At 52.1% G+C, this 22125-nt stretch overlaps 1 protein-coding gene across 1 annotated transcript in view; it reads left to right on the top strand.

Annotated features, from left to right (window-relative positions):
* The window catches only part of FOXN4 (forkhead box N4), a 29653-nt gene extending 15683 nt beyond the window's left edge, over positions 1 to 13970 (top strand). Inside the window, exons 3-10 of the mRNA XM_049866495.1 lie at positions 4138 to 4283; positions 7159 to 7283; positions 7391 to 7495; positions 7988 to 8115; positions 8732 to 8828; positions 9839 to 10046; positions 11784 to 12176; positions 13711 to 13970. Coding sequence (XP_049722452.1) covers positions 4138 to 4283; positions 7159 to 7283; positions 7391 to 7495; positions 7988 to 8115; positions 8732 to 8828; positions 9839 to 10046; positions 11784 to 12176; positions 13711 to 13970 — 1462 coding nt within the window. The remainder of the gene's footprint in view (positions 1 to 4137; positions 4284 to 7158; positions 7284 to 7390; positions 7496 to 7987; positions 8116 to 8731; positions 8829 to 9838; positions 10047 to 11783; positions 12177 to 13710) is intronic.
* Positions 13971 to 22125: the final 8155 nt, after the last annotated feature.

Raw genomic sequence — 22125 nt, 5'->3', positions numbered from 1 at the left:
TGTTAAGAGGCCAGAAGATGGGGTTTGAAGTGAACGTCCAGGGATAGGCACGGTGCAGGTTGGGGGAACAAAAGCCTAAAGGGCACGGGGCGGGGGAAGCAGAGCTGCAAAGGCCTGAGGGGGGCCAGCAAGGCATGCACCAGGGCAGTGCTGGCTGGGGTGGGCTTGGGAGGTTGCGGCCCTCACGTGGCTGGGGAGTGGGAGCCAGGTGGGGGCCAACAGACAGCAGGAAGAGAAAGAACAGAACAGTGACGATGGCACCATTTACTCAGCCTGAGTGTGGAGCACTGTACCTGCCTCATCTCACAGAATCCTTCCTTGATGGAGAAACCAAGGCTCAGCACATTGCAGGGACTGCCCAGCCTCAGTTCGTCCAGCTCTAAAATGGGGATGGTATGTAGCCAGGGTCTGGCATACAGAAAGTGCTCAATAAATGCAAGCAGAAGCCCTGGTGGTGCAGTGGTTAAGCACTCAGCTGCTAACTGAAGGGTTGGTGGTTCGAACCCACCCAGTGACCCTGCAGGAGAAAGACCTGGCAATCTGCTTCTGTAAAGATTACAGCCCAGAAAACCCTATGGGGCAGTTCTACTCTGTCACATGGTGTTGCTATGAGCTGGGGTAGACTCGATGGCACCCAACAATAGTAGTAGTAGTGGCAGGTCTGTCTGACTCCAAAGCCCACGGCTTCTGGGGACTCCCAGTTCCCTGGGACCTGGTTATATTGGTATTAATATCAGCAGCAGTTAAATATTCACATTATGTTTTACTCTGAGCCAGACGCTGCACCAAGTGCTTTACATGCAATACCACCTTTAATTCTCACAATGTCCCGTATGATGGGAGCTACTCAACGTCGCCTTCCATGCAGGAGACCCAGGTTTGATCCCTGGCCAGTGCACCTCACGTGCAGCCACCACCCATCTGTCTGTGGAGGTTCACACATTGCTGTGATGCTGAAGAGGTTTCAATAGAGCTTTCAGACTAAGATGGACTAGGAAGAAAGGCCTGGGGATCTGCTTCTGAAAATCAGCTAAAGGAAACCCTATGGGTCACAACAGTCCGACCTGCAACCAATCATGGAGGTGGCGCAGGACCAGGCAGTGTTCTGTTCTAATGTGCATGGTGTGGCCATGAGTCGGGGCTGACCTGATGGCAGCTCACAACAACTATTATCCCCAATTCATGGATGAAAAACTGAGGTTCAGAAAGGTTAAGTTACTTGCTTACAAGTCACATGCCCAAGGGAGGCCAGGTCTGGCTGGGACCAGGGTACAAGCTCTTAGTTAAGAGGTACTACCTATCAGATTTACCCACCACCAGCCAGCCTCCAGGGGTTTGGGGGGCACCCAGGAACCTGGTTTGCTTATAAGCCCCCTCACTCAGGTGCTCTGGGGGGGCCCCCACCTGGAGAAACCTGCCATCAGGAACTGACCTCCACTTTTTTCCCTGCTGCCCCCAGCACCAGGCAGAGCAGCGAGGGCAGTGGGGAGCTACAGCAGGTTACTGAGCAGGAGTGGGACTTGCACTGCCAGATACTGGAGGTTGGCTGGCTAGCCACTGGGTGTGTGAGTGGCCCAGCCCCAGCCAGACATGGGCTGAGGAGGGGTGGGGACGGGTTGGGTACTCCCAACAGCGGGTGGCCCACCAGGCCCTGCTCTTCTGCCCCACCCCGTGGTCTCCACGGGCCCGGGAGGACAGATGGCATCGCCCAGGCCAGGGCCACGGCTGTCACTTGGCCAGATGAGTTACCAGTGGGCTGGAGGGGGCGACAGCCAGGGGGGCAGCAGAAACAATTGCACCAAGACACCAGGACAATGGGGGCCACGTGCCATGGGGCAACAGTCGTTTGTCATACAATGGGCCACCAGGGGACACCAGCCGGGCCAACTGCTGCCAGCGACACGGGCCGGCCAAGTTTTCAAATCACTTCCAGACCCTGTTTTCCTACGAGGCAGCCAATCGCCAGGGCAGCAGGGTGGTCACCTGATGCCAGCCTCTGGGGGCTGAGGGCCCAGGCCTGGTGACAACTGAGCAGCAGTAGCCATGGCAACACTAATTGTGGCCTTAAAACACAAGGAAAGACCAAGCGAGAGAGATGGAGCAGGGGAAGGAAGGAGAGACGAAGAGGAAGGGGGAGAGAAAAGAGGTGGCCAAGAAAATGGAGGGACAGAGGTTAAAGTCTCAGGCTGGGTGCCAGTGACACGCACAAGAAAAGTTGATGCTGTGATCAGGTGCCTTTAAACCAGCTCCAACTCATGGCGACCCCGTGTATAACAGAACAAAATCACCCCCTGGTCCTGGGCCATCCTCACGATGGTTGCTACATTGGAGCCCATCGTTGCAGCCACTGTGTCAATCCATCTCATTGAGGGTCTTCCTCTCTTTCACTGACACTTTACCTAGCATGATATCCTTCTCCAGGGACTGGTCCCTCCTGATAACATGTCCAAAGTAAGTCTTACACACACCCTCCCTCTCTGTGAGGCCCTGAGACACTCAATTTTCAACTTGGAACTTAGAATTTGCACCAGGTCTTCTTGGCAACAAGTAGAAAGGCCCTGGCAGTCGGGGCGGCAGATGTGGCAGTCTGGCATGGCTTCCTAAGCCCCCAGCATGTACCCACGTTGTGATGTGGACAAGATTCTGATGTGATGCCCAGGGGCCTTTGAGCCACATGGCCCAACATGACTTCAGGGGCCCCAGAGAGTTCTGGTTAGCCCTGTTAGGTATCCTCAGTGGGCAGCCTTTTTCCTTCTGTGAAAAGCGTTTTATTTGCTCCTGAATCTGTTGAGGAGTGGTGGGCGTGGGGCTTAACCAAAGCCTCTAGGGGCTGTCTGGGGTCACAGCAAGGAGCCAGTATTCCGGACCATGTTGCCTGGGTTCTAGTCCCACTGCTTACTGTTCCGTGTGACCTTGGGCAAATGATTTGGTGCTCTGAGCCTCAGTTTCCTCATCTGTAAAAGAGGAACATGGACAGAGCCTACCTCACAGGGCTGCTGTGGGGCTGAATAAGAACATGACCATTGAGCCCTGAGCCCCAGGCCTGGCTGTAGCAGGCACTCAGGACCCCATGCAGGGTCAGCATGTGACGCTGCCACTCACAGGCTGCTCTTCAAACCCCACGCCATCCATGTGGGCCAAGGTGTGGCAGCCTGGGTCCTGTGGTAGTGGCCCTGGTTCTGCCATGGGGAGAGGGACCCTGGCCACAGGCTCAGGTCAGATCCTCCTCTCATGGCCCACACAGCTCCTACGCAAGCTTACTGAGTCTCAGCTTTCCCATCTGTAAAATGGGAATAACATTATTATCTGCCTCACAGAGTCAGTAGTTCAGTGGTAGAATTCTGGCCTTCCACATGGGAGACCTGGGTTCGATTCCCAGCCAGGGTACCTCATGTGTGGCCACCACAGTGGTGGCTTGCATGTTGCTGTGATGCTGAACAGGCTGCAGCGAAGCTTCCAGGCTAAGACGAACTAGGAAGAAAGGCCTGATCTACTTACGAAAATCAGCCAATGAAAGCCTGATGGATCACAGCGGTCTAATCCCGTTTGCCTGGGGTCGTCATGAGCCAGGGGCCAACTCAACAGCAGCTACCCACAACAACATAGGGTGACTGGGAGTGTCACATGGGTCAATCCCTGTGAAGGACTTGACAGGCTACCTGGCACATTGTCAGCACTCAGCAACCATTGTGTGTGTTATTATTGTGGTGGTGGTATAAGTGGGTAAGAGCTCGACTACTAGCCGAAAAGTTGGTGGTTCAAACCCACTCAGAGGCACCTTGGAAGACAGGCCTGGAGATCTGCTTCTCAGAGGTCACAGCCTTGAAAACCCTGTGGAGCACAGTTCTACTCTGCACACCTGGGGTCGCCATGAGATGGAATGGATTCAAGGACAACTAACAGGAGTAACAGGTGCTAAGTAACGTGTGTTAAATAAGAGAGGGTGGGTTGATCTGAGGATATGCCATCTGGCTGCCAAAGGGGGGGGTCCTAGGACCAGATCCCCCTGGCGGCCCTGGGGAGGGGGAGGTTGCGGAGCCAGGGAGGGAGGCTTGGGAAGGTGAGGCGCTAAGGGGATGATTTCAGACTTAGGGGAGCGCCCCGGAGCCGGCTCTTGCTCCCTGCCCCTCCCTTCAGGCTCCTGGCCACCGCCAGCGATGATGACCTTCCTGGGGACCTGCAGTCGCTGTCGTGGCTCACGGCCGTGGACGTACCACGGTTGCAGCAGATGGCGAGTGGCCGTGTGGATCTGGGTGGCCCCAGTGCGCCACAGCCGCACGCAGGTAGGTTCAGGGGCAAGGCGGGATGGGGTGTGGGTTGGGGGGGGTGGCGCATATGGTGGCTTCAACTCACAGTGCTGCCCCCATCTGCTGTGTGGCCCTGGACAGATCACTCCCCCTCTCTGGGCCTTTATTTCTGAACCTGTACAACGTGACTCATTCTACCTTCCTCAGAGCAGAGTGGTTCATTCATTTCCTAATTTACAGTCTGCTGGGCCCTGTGAGTGGTGAGGTTTCAATGACGAACAAAGACAGACTTGCCCCTACCCTGGTGCATCTTGAACAACGAGGATAGTCAGCAAACTACAGCCCCCAGGCCAAATCCAGTCTGGGGCCTGTTCTTGTACCGCCTTTGAGTTAAGAATGGTTTTTGCATCTTTGAAGAATTGTGAAAAAAAAAAGGGAAAAAAAGTTTTTTAAAAAGACAAGAATATGGGACAGAGGCCATTTGTGATTGGCAAACCTAAATTATTTACTTGCTCTTAGTTGATGTCAAGTCGATTCCAACTCATGGCGACCCCACATGTACAGAGTAGAACTGCTCCATAGGGTTTTCAAGACTGTGACCTTTTGGAAGCAGATTGTGTCAGGCCTGTCTTCCAAGGCACCCCTGGCTGGGTTCAAACTGCCAAACTTTTGGTTAGTATTCAAGTGCTTAATTGTTTGCGCCATCCTGGGACTTCAAAATATTTACTACCTGCACATTATAGAAGAATGCTGACCCCTGATCCAGGAGATTAGAGAGATGAAGCAGGGAAAGGGCTGAGTACAGGGCCTGGCACATAGTGGATGCTCAATAATGGCAGCTAGTTGCAGTCATCCACTACCTGTCAGTTTGTTGTACTGTGGTGGCTTCTTTGTTGCTGTGATACTAGAAGCTATGTCAACAGTATTTTAAATACTATCAGGGACACTCATGGTGGACAGGTTTCAGTGAGTTTCCAGACTAAGGCAGACTAGGAAGAAAGGCCTGGCAATCTACTTCCTAAAAATTAGCCAGTTAAAACCCTATGGATCACAATAGAATAGCGTCCAATATAGTGCTAGAAGATGAGCCCCTAGGTTGGAAGGCATCACACAATAGCCACAAGAATGGACTCAAACATGCCAACAATCGTGAAGATGACGCAGGATGGGGCAGTGTTTCGTTCTGTTATACACAAGGTCATCATGAATTGGAGCCCACTTGATGGCAACAAAAAATATCAGTTGTATTAGTAACAAATGGATTAGATGCCTAAAGACAGAAAATATTGAAGGAAAATAAACAACAGCAGCAAAAAACCAATCACTGCAATATACTTACGATACCAATAGTTGAAAAAGTAGCGCCTAGGAGTATTTCTTTCTTTGGACAAGTCCAAAACATTATAGTAGACATTGGCAAACTTTTTTCCATCGAGGGCCAAGTAGTAAATATTTTAGACTTTGTAGGTCGTATGTATGGTCTCTGTTACAATTACTCGACTTTACCATTGTAGCAGAAAAGCAGCCATAGACAATATGTAAGTGGTTGGGCGTGGCTGTGTGCCGATAAAACTTTATTTACAAAAACAAGCCGTGGGTCAAATTTGGCTTGCTGGTTGTAGTTTGCCTGACCCCTGGTTTGGAGCTTCGGGGTACAGCTGTGTGACATGGGCAAGTGCCTTCCACTCTGAGCTGTTTCCTTACCTGTAGTGAAAGGATAGTAGAAGAGCCTTCAAGGGGTATTGTGAGGATTCCATATGGAAACCACCTCACATACAGTAGGTGCTCAATAAATGGTAACTGTGAAATAAAGAAGCCACGCCAGTGGCCCAGGGCCTCTTCCTCCTCCACTGCTTCTGCTGGGAGCCTCCTGAGGACCTGGCACTGTGCCAGGCATTTGGGGCACTGAGTCATATCAGATGTAGTCCTGATTTTCAGGGAACTAATCTACTGGCCAGAGAAAAAAGGACAAGGCAGACATGACAAGGCACAAAGGATGATCCCGGATGGCAGTCAGAACTCAGGAGAGAGCTAAGGGATCTGCAAAGCTTCCTGGAAGAGGTGGCTCTAGGGCTGGATCATTTTGCAGCTTGCTTGATTGGAGGTAGCTGCCTGAAATCAAGCAGGTACAGTGAGAATCTTCAATAGATTAGCAATGTCTGTCACAGGCCAGACATGGAAGGGGTGGGTACTTCTGCTATCCCTGAGCTAATCCTTGGCAGAGGAGTAGGGCTTGGCAAAGAGGAGAAAGAACAAGAAGACATTTGGACCTAAACCTAGAGGCACTGGGGAGCCATGGAATGTTTTTGAGGAGAGAGTGAACAATGGATTGGTGTTTTAGCTTCATGAAGGACAGGAGCCAAGATATTACATTATTATTATTGTTGTACTCATATTTATTGAGATATTATCTTATGTCCAACAATGTGCTCAGCACTCTATAGATATATCTTGTTTAACCCTCACAACTTTATAGGTAGGTATTAGCCCTGTTGTACAGATTCAGTCCTGGTGGCACAGTGGTTAAGAGGTATGGCTGCTATCCAAAAGGTCAGCAGTTCGAATCTACCAGCTGCTCCCTGGAAATTCTGTAGGGCAGTTCTACTCTGTCCTATAGGGTTGCTATGAGTCAGAATTGACTCGACAGCAATAGGTATGGATTTTCTGTTGTTGTTGTTTTTTGTTATTGTACAGATGGGGAAACTGAGGCTGGCCCAAGTTTACCCAGCTGGTAGGAGCCCCACCCTTCACCACTGTATTCCAAGGATGTGATTTGCATGTACCTGCTGTGCGCCTGGTCCTGAGGGTGGGGGGTGGCCCCATCCTCTGGGAACACTCAGGGACTGGGCTATTCTTGCCCATGGCCACCAGTCCTCCAGCCTGGCAGTGTCTCTGTGCTTCCCTCCTGCAGGTGCCTTGGCAGGAGTGGCTGACCTGCATGTGGGAGCCACCTCAGGTCCCCTGCTCCATGGGCCAGCTGGCATGGCCCCCCCAGGCATCCTGGGCCTGGGCCCTCTGGCCAGCCACGAAGCCAGTGTAAGGATCACCGCATGGGTCGGGGAGGGAAGGGGGTTTTCCCCTAGGACTGTAATGTACCTGCTTCCATCCTGACCCTCTGTCTCCTCTTCTCCCTGCCCTGGCAGATAAGCCCATTCCCAGTGAGGGGCCAGCCCTCTGCAGGCCAGCAGGAGCCACAGCTTTATGCGCCCACCACCCAGCCGCAGTTCCCACTCCCCCAGGGCCAGCAGGTACCGGGCTCGGGGAGCCCGGGACTCCAAGGCAGATACCCCTGGCTTGGGCAAGCCAGGGACCTCTCTGAGCCTCGGTTTACAACATGAATATTCCCTACTATGCCCACTGGAAACCCTGGTGGCACAGTGGTTAAGTGCTACGGCTGCTAACCAAAAGGTTGGCAGTTCAAATCCACTAGGCGCTCCTTGGAAACTCTATGGGGCAGTTCTACTCTGACCTACAGGGTCGCTATGAGTCAGAATTGACTCAACGGCAACAGGTTTGGTTTTTTTTTTTTTGGTACTATGCCCATGTCTTGGGGTTACTCATTCAGTCTCCCCAAAACTCCTGCCATGGGTGGGACAAGATTGTCTCCTGGGGTTATGAAGCTGCTTTGCAGTTTTTGAGGCTGGGGCAGGAGCGGGGGCGGGGGGTCTCACTGTGATTGACTTATGCTTTCTCTCACCTTCTCATTCTTTCTCTGCTGCCCTGCCCCTGCCCATGGGAAGTGCTCCCCAGCGGGCCTATATGGCTCCCCATTTGGGGTGCAGCCTCCCTACCCCCAGCCCCGTGTGGCCATGCACTCGTCTCAGGAACTGCACCCCAAACACTACCCCAAGCCCATCTACTCATACAGGTGAGGTCCAGGGTGGGCCTGGGGGGGCTGCAGGCGCTCAGGGAGCAGAGGGTAAGGGCTGTCTCTAGGGCCTCTCAGACAGCTAAGCGTGGTGCCCAGACTTCTCAGGGGGAGGTTTCAGGGTATGGGGGAGAACACCAGGTGGTACCTGGTCTCAGGCAGGACTAGCACATGGTCATTCAGCACCCATGACGCTGACCAATGTCCTGCTCTGTCACTCACATGCTGTGTGGCCTTGGGGAAGTGGCTTGACCTCTCAGCTATGGTTTCCTCGGATGTAAAAATTTATAACAATAGTAATGCGTACCTCACAGGAGTCTAGGGAGGGGGAAAGCAGCCTAGGTTTAAAGCCCCAGAGACATTAATTCTGGGAAGGAGATAAGGAAGAAAAAACAAGATTTCTCAAATCAATACTAGTAGGTGAGCTCAGGGCCAAGGAAGGGGGCAGGGAGTGGGAAAGATGTTTGGAGTGTGAAAAGGTATCGAGAACTAATGCTGTGTGAGTGTGTAGGGCAGGTACAGGTGGGGTACATCAGGGCAGGCTTCCTGGCAGAAGGGATCCTGGGCTGGTGGCCTGGGACCCCTCCATGCCCACCTGCCTCACCTCTGGCCCCAGTTGTCTGATCGCCATGGCCCTGAAGAACAGCAAGACAGGCAGCCTGCCCGTGAGTGAGATCTACAGCTTCATGAAGGAGCACTTCCCCTACTTCAAGGTGAGGTGCCCCGGCCCAGGGAAGGTTTCTGGAACTGCCCTGGGCTCTCCCCGCACTGCCAGAATCCAGGGCTAGCCCAGGCCAAACTGGGCCACCCTCTTCCACCCCAGTTATGTATGCAAACCTGGTAGTAAGGACACTTGTACATGTACACTCACACAGAGACATGGGCCTAGACATCCAGAAAGGGAAGGGGACATTTGTGTTGGGTTCTGACAGGTGAAGAGGAGTTCACCAGGCACCCCAGTGGGCAAAGGGGACAACCCAGTTATTCAGCAAAGACTCAGTACATGATGATGAAAAGCATAGACCTGGCAGCAAACTTTACCTCTCTGAGTCTCAGTATCCTTATCCGGAAAATGGGGAGAATACTACCCACCTGGGAAGGTTAGTGAGGATTTTGCATGCCAAGGATCTGGCACAGGGTTGGCCATGAGTCATGTTCTCCTTGTTAGCATCAAAGCAAAAAGGGGAGCAGGTGTGTGCTCTGTGAGGTCAGAGGGTACCACGCTGCAGGATCCCTGGCCTGGACAGTGTCTGCAGCAGATATGTTGCAGCACAATGCTGTGTGTGTGCGTGTGTGTGTAAGGTGTGAGGTGCACTGCGCTAGCTGGTAATCCACCAATAAAATATGGGCAGTTAAATACGATTTGCATTTAACATACCTGCCCAGTTATCCATTTATTAGCATCATTCTCACTGGCTTCCTGAGAAGGAAAGAAAGGGTGGAAGATCCGGTAGCCCTGGGCCTTGTTCCTGAGTAGTAAGAGTTGCCTGGAGCTGAATAGTGGCCATTCCTTTAATCAGGGCATGTGCCCTCCAATTTTCCACAGTCCCCACTATTTCTTGTCTCTCCAACTCGAGGCTGCAGTTGGACGCTGTCATCTTACCCCTACCACTCTTCTGCCCCACCCCTCTAGGCCTCTGAGCTTGAAAGCCCCCAGGAGAGGAAGGAGGCTATAGGGAGCTCTCTGAAGGGGTCTCCTGAGTGCCCATTTCTCCCCCAACAGACGGCCCCCGATGGCTGGAAGAACTCAGTGCGGCACAACCTGTCCCTGAACAAGTGCTTCGAGAAGGTGGAGAACAAGATGAGCGGCTCCTCACGCAAGGGCTGCCTGTGGGCCCTGAACCTGGCTCGCATCGACAAGATGGAGGAGGAGATGCACAAGTGGAAAAGGAAGGACCTCGCAGCCATCCACCGGAGCATGGCCAACCCCGGTAAGGTCCCCAGACTGCCAACACACATGGACACCACACACAACCGCACAGACATGCCACGCACACACACTGTACGCGCCACACACACCACACACTCCACACACTCCACATACCGCACACACAACACACGCCCCACACACCTCACATACCCCACACCACACATACCCCACACACAACACACAGCACACACAATACAGCCCACACACAACACAGCCCACACATACCCCACCCCACACACACAGCATACACTACACAAACTGCACACACACCACAGGTATCCACACATGCCACAAACACACCTCCACAATATACCACACACACTCACACCCACATCCCCATACACACCACACACAAACATACACACACACCGAAACACACACCTTCACAACATATCACATCTGTACCACACACACCCCCACAACACACACTACTCACACTCCCACATACACCCCACACATACGTTTCCACAACATACTACATACTACATACACTCCACACCCACAACCCCCTGCACACACCCCCACACACACCCAAATGAACCCGTATTCCTCCCACCCAATATTCCATACACTCCCACGCACCACACACATACACCCCACACTCACCCCCCACCCACACTCTATACCCCCCATCATACATACCATACACTCCGCTCCCGCCCCACACCCACACACCCCACCTCCCAGCCCAGCCCTGGCTCTGCCTGCCTCTTGCCCAACCAGTGACACATCCCAGCCACACTGGTGGGGAGGCAGGTGCCTGGAGAAACCCCATCCTGTGGAACATGCCTCACCCTCCCCACTGACTGGTAAACTGAGAGGCCCGGTCAGAAACAGGATAAGCTGCTAAATCTCACTAGTATCACGACTTTCTCACAGAGATGTGGGAATTAAACAACCATACTTTGCTTTCCTACCACATCAGCAGAGGTTTTTGAAGTAATAAAAATAATAATACCCAGTGTGGGCTAGGATGTGGAGAAATAGGCATGCATCCTCAGTCACAGTCGGTGGGAATGTAAGCTGATAAACTTTTTGAGGGCAAAGTCTTTACTTGTTTCTATCCAAGAGCATTAGTGGGGATCCAATTTTAACCCCCAGCAACACTTCTAAATGTCTCTTTAGTAGCAGGGAGCAGCTAGGAACCCTTGCATTGTTAATAAATATGCCCCGGTCTCATGGGATTTGTAATCCCTGATTTACTTCCCTCTTTCAGGGCTGTTATGAGGTTCAAACGAACTCCTGGGGTCACAGGACTATCCTATAAGGCACTCTCCAAATGAGAGAACTAAGGAGCCCTGGTGGTGTAACAGTTAAGCACTCAGCTGCTAAGCACAAGGTCAGTGGTTCGAAGCCACCCAGCGGCTCTTGGGAGAAAAGACCTGGCAATCTACTCCCGTAGAGAGATGACAGCCTAGAAAACCCTGTGGGGCAGTGCTACTGTGTCACATGGGGTTACTATCAGTCAGAATCTACCTAATGGCACCCAACAATGACAACCACATTTTCATGATCTGATGGCTACTGTCATTCCTCAAAGACTCTACACAATCTGTGGTTTCATTATATCTCCACCATCACCCTGTGCTGTATATGACACCATGAAACAGATGAGGAGACTGAGGTTCAGAGAGTCCCAGAGGCTGGCTCAGCTCACACTGGGGTATGAACCCAGGCTTGAGAGGGGGCCTGCTAACTGCAGGCTGGGTTCTGAGTGACCTTTCTCTCTTGCCTGCAGAGGAACTGGACAAGCTGATCTCAGACCGGCCCGAGAGCTGCCGGCGCCCTGGCAAACTGGGCGAGCCAGAGGCCTCTGTGTTGACTCACTCCGCCACAGTGGCCATGGCCCACGGCTGCCTGGCTGTCTCCCAGCTCCCACCCCAGCCCCTGATGACACTATCCCTGCAGTCTGTCCCCCTGCACCACCAGGCCCAGCCCCAGGCACATCTGGCTCCAGACTCCCCCGCCCCAGCCCAGACCCCACCCCTGCACGCCCTGCCGGACCACAGCCCCAGTCCCCTGCCCCACCCCGCCATGGGGAGGGCTCCAGTGGACTTCATCAACATCTCCACCGACATGAACCCTGAGGTGGACACCCTGGACCCCAGCATCATGGACTTCGCTCTGCAGGGTGAGGCTGGGGGGTGGGGGCATCGTAATGGAAGGGAGAGGCGAAACCAGGGGGGCCAAGAAGATGGGGAGCAAAGGATAGGAGGGCTGTCTGCATGTTACCCCCACAGCCTCATTTCACCAACCATTCTTCAACAAACATTTCTCGACTACCCAATAAGAGCCAGTTACAGCAAACATTTTTTAATGAGTATTTACATGTACCAGGCACCTTCCTCATAGGGTCGCTATGAGTCGGAAATGACTCAACGGCAATGGGGTTTGGAGGCACCTTCCCAAGCACTTTCTAGGCACCATTTCCTTTCAGCCCTGCAACAGTCCTGGCAAGGAGAAAAAAAAAAAAAACAGCCCTGAGAGGCCACACGTACCCATTCTGCTGTCGAGGAAACTAAGGCAAAAGGAAGAGAAGTCACTGGCCCAGGGTCACCCCGCGAGTAAGTGGCAGAACCAGATTTAAACACAGGTTCGTCCAGGCCTAAGCTTTTAATCAAGATGGCACTGGTGGGTGAGTGGTAGAATTCTCACCTTCCATGCGGGAGACCCGGCTTTGATTCCCAGCCGGTGGACCTCAGGCGTGGCCACCACCCATCTGTCAGTGAAGGCCTGCATGTTGCTGTGATGCTGAACAGGGTTCAGCGGGGCTGCCAGGCTGAGACAGACTAGCAAGAAAGGCCTGGCGATCTACTTCTGAAAATCAGCCAGTGAAAACCCTAGGGATCACAACAGTCTGATGTGTGACTGATCATGGCGATGGTGCAGGACCAGGCAGTGTTTTGCTCCATTGTCCAAGGTCACCACGATTTGGGAGCGACTCAGTGGCAACTCACAAGAACAACAAACGTTTAATCATTAACTGCTTCCACGCCCATGTGCTGACTTCATGTCTGGTTATCGTCCTGGCCCTCTGCTGGCAGCAAGGTCATCCTCAATAAATAGGAGATGAATGAATGACTGACTGGACAGATGGATGAATGCATGAACAAGGAAAGTTCAGGGAAGGCTCATGACCCAGCCTTTCAATAACATTTGCACACCTACTGTGTGCTAGCCATGGCCCTCAAGGAGCTCTGTATCTAGGAGAGAAATGGACAGGTTGGCAGGTGGTTACAGCTGTGAAATGGGTACATTCCAGCCTCCCTGCCTCTCTCCCAGGATTATTGTAGAGTTAAGATGTGCTGAGGAAAGGGAGGACCTTGGTTGCTCCCCTAGCTCTGCCCATGCTGGTCCCGTAACGAGGGCTCTGTGCTTTTCACATGGCATCTTGTTTAACCCTTGCCAGCCCTACATGGTGGGTTCTCTGATCATACCCATTTTAGTCCAAGAAACTGAGGCTCAGAGACGAAAGTGACTTTCCCCAGGGCCCACAGGTGAAGGGGAGGGCGGGGCTGGAACTCTTGTCTGGCTCCTCCACGCTCTTCCTGCAGTAATAACCTTGAACCCTGTACATGGTCTTTGCCTCCTCTCTTAGACCAGCATTCGAACTCAGGTTTGTTTGACATGCAGCCGGTTCACTCAGATGCTTTTGTCTTTGAAAGGGAACCTCTGGGAGGAGATGAAGGACGAGGGCTTCAGCCTGGATGCGCTGGGGGCCTTCGGAGACTCCCCACTTGACTGTGACCTGGGGGGCCCGGGCCTGACCCCCGTCTCTGGCGGCAACAACCAGTCCTTCTCAGACTTGCAGGTGACAGGCCTGTATGCCACGTACTCCACCCCGGACAGTGTGGCCACCTCTGCCACCGCCTCCTCCTCTCCATACCTGGGTGCCCCGGGGAACAAGCCCATAGCCCTGCTGTGAGCTGAGGTGCCCCCTGGCCCCAGATCCCCCAGGGGCAGACCCTGGCAAAGAAGTGACCAGAGCAAAGTATTCTGAGAAGGGAGGCCCGCTCACACTCCCATAGGCCCTTCCTGAGCCTAGCGACACTGCTGGCTGGGCCAGATAGCTGTTCCTCTGGGTACCCCCACCACCCTTACATCCCCCCACAGGAACCCTCTGGGCCCTCCCAAGTTAGACTAAGAGGAGTAAGGACGGCAAGCAGGGCTTCTCCCTGCTCATGACACTCCTCCAAGCCCCCCAAGAATTGAGAGATGAAGTTTCTCTAAACTGGTTCCCACTGGGCACTCTGACCACCTGCAGCCCACTCTAGGACACACTGGCATGAGCCATGGAAATACCTGGAAGGTCCTTTAATTTATTGTCTTGGGAGTTGGGGTGAACCGAATAAAACATCTGCCTCAAGCCTCCAGCGGCCAGGCCTTGAGGGCGGAAGGAGAACGTAGAACTGCTGACCATCTCTTGGATGGAACAGACTGAGCTCTGCAAAGGACACCTGCCCAGTCAACGTCCAGCCTCATTTCTCTGGGCAGTGCAACTGCTTAACATGCTCGGCTGCTAACAGGAAAGTTGGTGGTTCGAGCCCACCCAGAGGTGCCTTGGAACAAAGGCCTGGAGATCTACTTCTGAAAAGTCAGCCACTGAAAACCCTATAGAGCACAGTTCTACTCTGACACACACAGGGTCACTACGAATAGGTGGCAAATCAATAGCAACTGGCTAACTGGTAGTATGTTAGACTTTTGTAGAGTAGGCCCCTGGGTCATGCCCGGCATTGTTATTGTTTGTAAATTTATTTATATTTATTGTGGCCCATCCACACCACCTCTGCAAGCCCAGCTCAAGGCCCCTGAAAAAAGACTTCACTGTCCCTCACCCCACCCTGGCAACCCTAACTCCTCAATTACTAGTGAGTCGCATCTCTAACTGGCTTTTAGCCCTTTATAGCCTTGGGATTGTTTTTAGAACAAACATACACTTTTGATACCTTGAAGCATCCTATCTTTAAATACTAGAGACCGGGTATCTTTTTTTCTAACTGTAGAGTCAGGATTCAAAACCCATTCCATGGGCACCTAACGGGAGGTGCATGAGTTTCGGGGCTCGGGACTTTCTAGAGCAAATTGGGGTGGGAGCGAGAGGGGCGGGGGTGGGGGAGGTTTTTGTACTGGAATTTAAGACACTGCTATGGAAGGAAGTAAACTGTGAACCATGTTAAACTTGGCCGCCTCGAAAGTGGGGGGCTGGCGGAACGGAGATGTATGGCGCTTGTTTGCCTATTTCTTTGCCCTACTGACAATTTTACGTTTCTTCTTCTCTCATTGCCAATTACTGATTCTTCAAAGGGCAGATTCTGCAGACAGTTGGGTTAGTGGGGAGCTAGCTGGGTGATAGGTTGGGGAAGAGAGAAGGTAACAAAAGACCTTCCAGCGAAGCTGAGACAGAAACCACAGCATCAGCTGTGCCACCATGGCCAACTGGATGTTCGGCTCCTGTTTCTGAGTGTTTCCTGAACCCTAGAGCCAGAATTTTCTGGCTAATCAACAGCTCAGCCTATTGTCTGGGAGGTTTGGCATTCAGCCCTGTCTCAAAGGACCATCTTTAAGTCCTTCTTAGTTCTGGGACAGAAGCCTGGATGGCACAAGTGGTTTGCAATCAGCTGCGAACCCAAAGGTTGGAGGTTCAAATCCACCCAGTGGCACTGCAGAAGGAAGGCCTGGCAAACCGCTTCCATGAAGATAACAGCCAAGAAAACCCCATGGAGCACTTCTCCTCTGTAACACATGGGGTTGCCATAAATCGGGACCGACTTGATGGCAACCAAAAACAACTACAACAGTTTGGGACATTCCACTGAGAACTTTAGAAACAGCCTGGCGCTGCCCATCTGACCAGCACTGCTGAGCTGCTGTGTGTGACATGGCCCCGATGAGTTAAAAAAAAAAAAAAAAAAAGATGCTTAAATTGCTATAATAAAGACCCCCTGTCCGGGTGCCGCCAAGACTGTAAGCTCAGTGCTGAGTGACTATCCCCTTCAATAAGGGCTGGAAGGCAGCTCTGTGGCTCTGGAGGGGTATAAAGGTGTGTACAGGAGGACGCCACTCTCTCAGCCCTCACGGGTGAGATGCCCCATTAACGGGGGGGGAGGGCCTGAGGCCCCGAGAGATGCCACCACAGCCACACTGAACCCAGGTCTTCCAATGCCAAGGTGCCACCACACCAGAAACTGGGGGGAGTCTGTCATTATCAATAAAATGGCAACAGCCACATTTCCTGTTCCTTGGCACCAGGTGCTTCACACGGTTTTATCTCAGGTAGGGGCTCAGAAAACTGAGGCTCAGAGAGGCTGGGAAGGCTGCTCAGTAATCAGGAAGGGCAGGACTGAATCTGTGTGCCAGACTCTCCCTGAGCCGGAGCTCAGCAATACCCTGTGCTACCCGATGTCAGAGAAGACAATGAGGCGGGAGGAGTCACACCCTGGGTGGCACAGAGAGGTAAGCGCTCGACTACAGCCAAAAGGTTGGCAATTCGAACCCACCGAGAGGCACCTCGGAAGACAGGCCTGGCAATCTGCTTCCAAAAGGCCACAGCCTTGAAAACCCCATGGAGCAGTTCTACTGTGCTCCACCCTACGAGGGGTCACCATGAATCAGAATTGACTTGACAGCAACTAAAAACAACCATGTACTAGGCCCTGCTGTAAATTAGCTTATTCAGTCATCACAACACCCTGTGAGGTGTGGCTTATTAATTATGAAACCCATTTTACAGATGAAGAAATTGAGGCCCAGAGGAGTAAAGCAGGCAACTTGCCACCGAAGATAACAGCAGAAGGGTCTTGTATTAGCTTCCTGTAGCTGCCATAACAAATTACTACAAACTTAGTGGCTTAAAACTACAGAAATTTATTCTCTTACAATTCTGGAGGTCCGAAGTCTAAAATCAAGGTGTCGAAAGAGTCAGTTCCTTCTTGGGGCTCTGAGGGCGAATCTGCTCCACGCCTCTCTCCTAGCTTCTGGGGGACTGCAGCAATCCTTGGTGTTTCTTGGCTTATATACATATCACTCTCTGCCACCATCTTCAGAGGGCATTCTCCTTTTCTGTCTCTTATAAGGACACTGTCGTAGGAGCCCTGGTGGCATGATGGTTAAAGTGCTTGGCTGCTAACCAAAAGGTCAGTGCTTCAAACCCACCAGCTGCTCCGCAGGAGAAAGATGTGGCAGTCTGCTTCCATAAAGATTTACAGCATTGGAAACCCTATGGGGCAGTTCTACTCTGTCCTGTATGTGTTGGAATTGACGGCAGTGGGTTTTTTGTTTCCATCATTGGATCTAGGACCTACTCCAACTAGTGTGGTTTCGTCTCTAAGATCTTTAACTAATTCCAACTGCAAAGACCCTGTTTCTAAATAAGGTCACATTCTGAGGTTCTGGGTGACACGGATTTTGGGGGGCCCTATTAAACTCTCTTTTTTTTTTTTTTTTTTTATTAAACTCACTACAAGCGTATGGATTGAGATTTTAAGTCTAAAGCCCATCCAGGAAGTGGCTTGTGACCTCACCAGGGAGATTAGGCGTGCGTGTGCACGTGCAAGCACGCACACATTCACGTGATGATTAGGGTCCTGAAGCGTGTGGGCTGATGGGGCAGGGTGGTGTTGGGAAGTCCTGAGCTGGGCCCACCTCAGTGCAGACCCAGCAGGCGGGCTGGCAGCACAGGGGTGCCTGCAGTGGCCCTGGGCTCTTTCTCTGCACAGCACCTGTAACACCTCCATGACTCTGGGGTGGACCTGTGACCCTGGCCTGGGCACCAAGAGCATCTCTGCACCAACTTCCCCCAGCAATGACTGACAGCAGGCGAGTGACCCCAGCTATGTTGGTCATAGCCCATAAGCTTCCCGTGGGGAATTGGCAGGACCTGTGGGACAGTGGCACCCCCCCTTCTCCTGGGGTGCTGAACTGGAGCATGAAGCCTGAGCCACCAGGGTTACCCCATGGAGAGGGCTGGGGAGCTCCCTTGAGTTCCTTACCACGGGCAAGTACTGGCCAGTACACACAGAGTCAAGGCCAATATGCCAAGATCACAAAGACGTAAGCTAGACAAGAGCCCTGTTCACAGCAAGGGCTGCAGGCTGAATCAAGGTTCTCTCTGGAGCTGGTGAACTCAAGTTAGGGGAAAAACACAAACAGCCACCATTGAGCACCTGCTGTATGCCACGTGGGTTTAAACCCTCACTGTACATCAACTCCATGAAACCACACAGCAACCCTGCACAATCTGTGCGAGGGGCCCATTTTACAGATGAGAAAACTGAGGCTCAGAGATTGTGGTCCTACAACTTTTCTTCCTGCTGGATGAGAAATCTTTCACATTTTAACAATAACAATAATAGCCCTCACTAACACGCATAGGACGCTTACACCATACGCACAGTGACACTGTTTATCTCATTTATTCCTCCCTGGTCCCCCTGGGGTAAAGCTGTTATCATCCCCTGTGGCAGGCAGAAGGACCCTGATCGTGCAAGTGGTTTGCACTCAATAACTAACCCAAAGGTTAGAGGTTTGAACCCACCCAGCAGCACCATGGAAGAAAGGCCAGGCAATCTGCTTCTGTAAAGATTACAGCCAAGAAAACTCTATGGAGCAGTTCTACTCTGTAACACATGGGGTCGCCATGAGTCGGAATTGACTTGATAACAGTGGGCTTGGTTTTGGTTGTAGGCAGAATCATGGCTTCCTGAGATGTCTACATTCTAATCCCCAGAACCCCTTGAGTATGTTACGTTGCAAGGGGGAATTAAGCTTGCTATTAAGGGTGATTATCCAGGTGGGCACCATTTAATCACAACCAATTGCCATCGAGTTGATTCTGACTCGTAGCAACTCCATGGGACAGAGTAGAACTGCCCCATAGAGTTTCTAAGGTTATAATCTTTATGGAAGCAGACGGCCATGTCTTTCTCCCACAGAGCAGCTGGTGGGTTCGAAACACCGACCTCTCAGCTAATAGTCAAACACTTAACCACTGCGCCACCAGGGTTCCTGGTGTAATCACAAGGGTCCTCATAAGTAAAAGAGGGCGGCAAGGGGGTACAGTCAGAGAGATTGGAAGGTGCTAAGCTGCTGACTTTGAAGATGGAGAAAAGGGCTATGAGTCAAGGAACACAACAGCCTCTAGCAACTGGAAAAGCAAAAAAAAAAGAAGCAGATTCTCCCCTGGAATCTCCAGAAGGAACGCAGCCCTGCTGACACCTTGATTTCAGCCCGGTGAGGCTCATGTCTGACTTCTGACCGCAAGATAATACATTTGTGTTGCTCTAAACCACCATATTTATGGCAATCGTTACAGCGGCAAGAGAAAATAAATACATCCCCATTTTACAGAGAAGGAAACTGAGGCTCAGAGAGGCTAAATGGCTTACACAGGATTCAGAAGCAGCAGAGACAGGATGCAAATGACACTGTGCTTCCCCCAGGCTTTTATCACGTCTCAGAGGGCTCAGCACACCCTGTCTGCTTGCTAGTTTAAACAGGAGAGAAAACTCTCCAAGGTTAATCAGCTAGGATTTGAGTCCAGGTCTGCAAGTCCCTGGTGGCACAAGTGGTTTGCGATTAGCTGCTAATCTAAGGGTTAGTGCTTTGAACCCACCCAACGGCACCGCGAAAGAAAGGCCCAGTGATTTGCTTCCATAAAGATTACAGCCAAGAAAACCTTTTGGAGCAGTTCTACTCTGTCACATGGGATCACCGTGAGTCGATGTCAATTAACAACAACAACTGCAGGCCCTACAGCCCCACCCCCAACCCTGCTCAGGTGTGGGTTGCTGAAGGGCAGGTGGTGGGGACTTGGGGAAAGAGACTTGAGCAAAGTAGGAGTGGAGGTGACCGAACCAGGCACTGCCTTCCTTGGGCAATGCTGGCAGTGCTGACGCTACCCTTCCTGTCCACGAGGAGGCAAGACCTTCAATCTCTGGAGCCTCAGCTCCTCAAGCCCACGGGGTATCAAGACGAAGACCAAACCCAAGGTGGAAACATGGCCCACTTCCTCTGCAACCACAGACACAGGAGGCCAGGCAGGGCCTCAAATCCACATGCAGGGGCCTTGTCCGTGGAGACTATGAGAACCTTACCCTCCAGCTCAGCCCTCCCAGCACCAGGGGAGGCAGGACAACTCAGCTCACCTCTGGGATGCTCGGAGGAACGTTTAAGGCCTCTCTGCTTCCTGTTCCTGAGCGCCTGGCATGCTGGGAACGCTGCCCCCACAGGTGGAAGCATCTTGAATCTAACAGCCTGATGCTTGGGCCCATCCCCCACATCATTGCAGAGAATTGTCAGGTGAGCCATGGAAATATGGTCAAACCCGCTGGTCATCAGAAAACCCCAGGGCCTTTGATCTTAAAAATCTGGTCATCCAGTCCCCTGCCTGAACAATTCTGCATCCGGAGGACTGAGGTCAGGCTACGGCGAGTCTGAATTTTTAACAAGTTTGGGAACCCCTGGCCCAGGGGAGGGATGGCAAGATTCCAATACAAAAGGTGTGGAGGGGTCAGCAGGTGGGCTGAGATAAGACAGACCCCATTGCTGTCCTAATACCGGCTGGCTGGGGAGTCCAGAACATTCCTCCAATTTGGTCTGGGGAAGTGGCTGCACTTACAGGTGAGCTGTGAGGCAACCCCAAGGTTGAAAGAGGTTCTCAGAGGGGAATGAGATGGGGAAAGATAACATACACGTGAAGGTTCCCCCCACACCAAGGACCCTGGCTTTCCCGCCGCTGCTGTTTCTTCCTTTCCCAGCCTCCAGGGGGTTCCTGCAGACATTTGGAAGGCAGCCTTGCAGTATCAAGAGGATGGGAAGGAAAGAGGAAGGCTGGTGGTGCAGCTGAGGCAGGAGCAGCTGTGCTGGGAGCAAAGTGGGAAGCCCATTGGTGGGGCCGACGTATTCCTTCTGCGGGGGCAGTCGTGGTTCAGTGGTAGAATTCGCGCCTTCCATGCAGGAGACCGGGTTCGATTCCTGGTCAGGGTACCTCATGCACGGCCACCGCGCCTCTGTCAGTGGAGACTTGCAGTTGTTATGATGCTGAACAGATGCCAGCAGAGCTTCCAGACTAAGAGAGGCTAGGAACAAAGGCCTGCCAATCTACATCTGAAAATCAGCCAATGAAAACCCTATGGTACAAGTGGCCCACATGGGGAAGGGGGAGACTGACAGCGTTTAGTTCCCCTGTGCATGGGGTCGCCGTGGGTAGGAGGCAACTCAAAGGCAACTATCAAGGTATCCCTTCCACCATGTGTGGGGCTGGGATCTGGAGTCAAACAGGCCTGATTCATCTCCCAGCTCTGTTCCTGCGTCACTCTGGACAAGGGTCTTCACCATTCTAAGCCTTGCCTTCCTAGTCTGCAATCTCAGGGTGGGGGAATGGAAATGGCATGCGAAGCAGTGCCTCGACCACCCTACCCTCCCTTCTCCACAGCAGCTCCCTTTTTCGTCTGTTTTATGGGCTAGGCTTTGGTTTTTTTGAATTTATTTTGTTATTGAGAAAATATATGGCAAAACATACCAAGTCAACAGTTTCTACATGTACAATTCAGTGACGCTGATTACATTCTTTGAGTTGTGCAACCATTCTCACCCTCCTTTTCGGAGTTGTTCCTCCCTCATTAACATAAACTCACTGCCCCCTAAGGATCCTATCTAATCTTTCGAGTTGCTGTTGTTAGTTTGATCCCATATAGACAGTTCTTAGGAGAGCATAATGCTCAAGGTACATTCTTTACTAGTTACTGTTGTTGTTGTTGTTGTTGTTAGGTGCTGTGTAGTCAGTTCCTGCTCACAGCGACACTATGTACAACACAACAAAACACTGCCTGGCCTGCGCCATCCTCACAATCATTGTTATGCTTGAGCCCACCGTTGCTGCCCCTGTCAATCCATCTTGTCAAGGGCCTTCCTCTTTTTCGCTGACCCTCTACCTTACCAAGCATGACATCTTTCTCCAGGGACTGATCCCTCCTGGTAACATGTCCAAAGTATGTGAGATGTAGTCTCACCATCCTTGCTTCCAAGGAGAACTCTGGCTGTATTTCTCCCCAGACAGTTTTGTTCATTCTTCTGGCAGT

The sequence above is a fragment of the Elephas maximus genome, chromosome 22 (genome assembly GCF_024166365.1).
Source record: "Elephas maximus indicus isolate mEleMax1 chromosome 22, mEleMax1 primary haplotype, whole genome shotgun sequence".
NCBI lineage: Eukaryota > Metazoa > Chordata > Mammalia > Proboscidea > Elephantidae > Elephas > Elephas maximus.
This window is presented reverse-complemented; position numbering and strand designations above follow the sequence as displayed.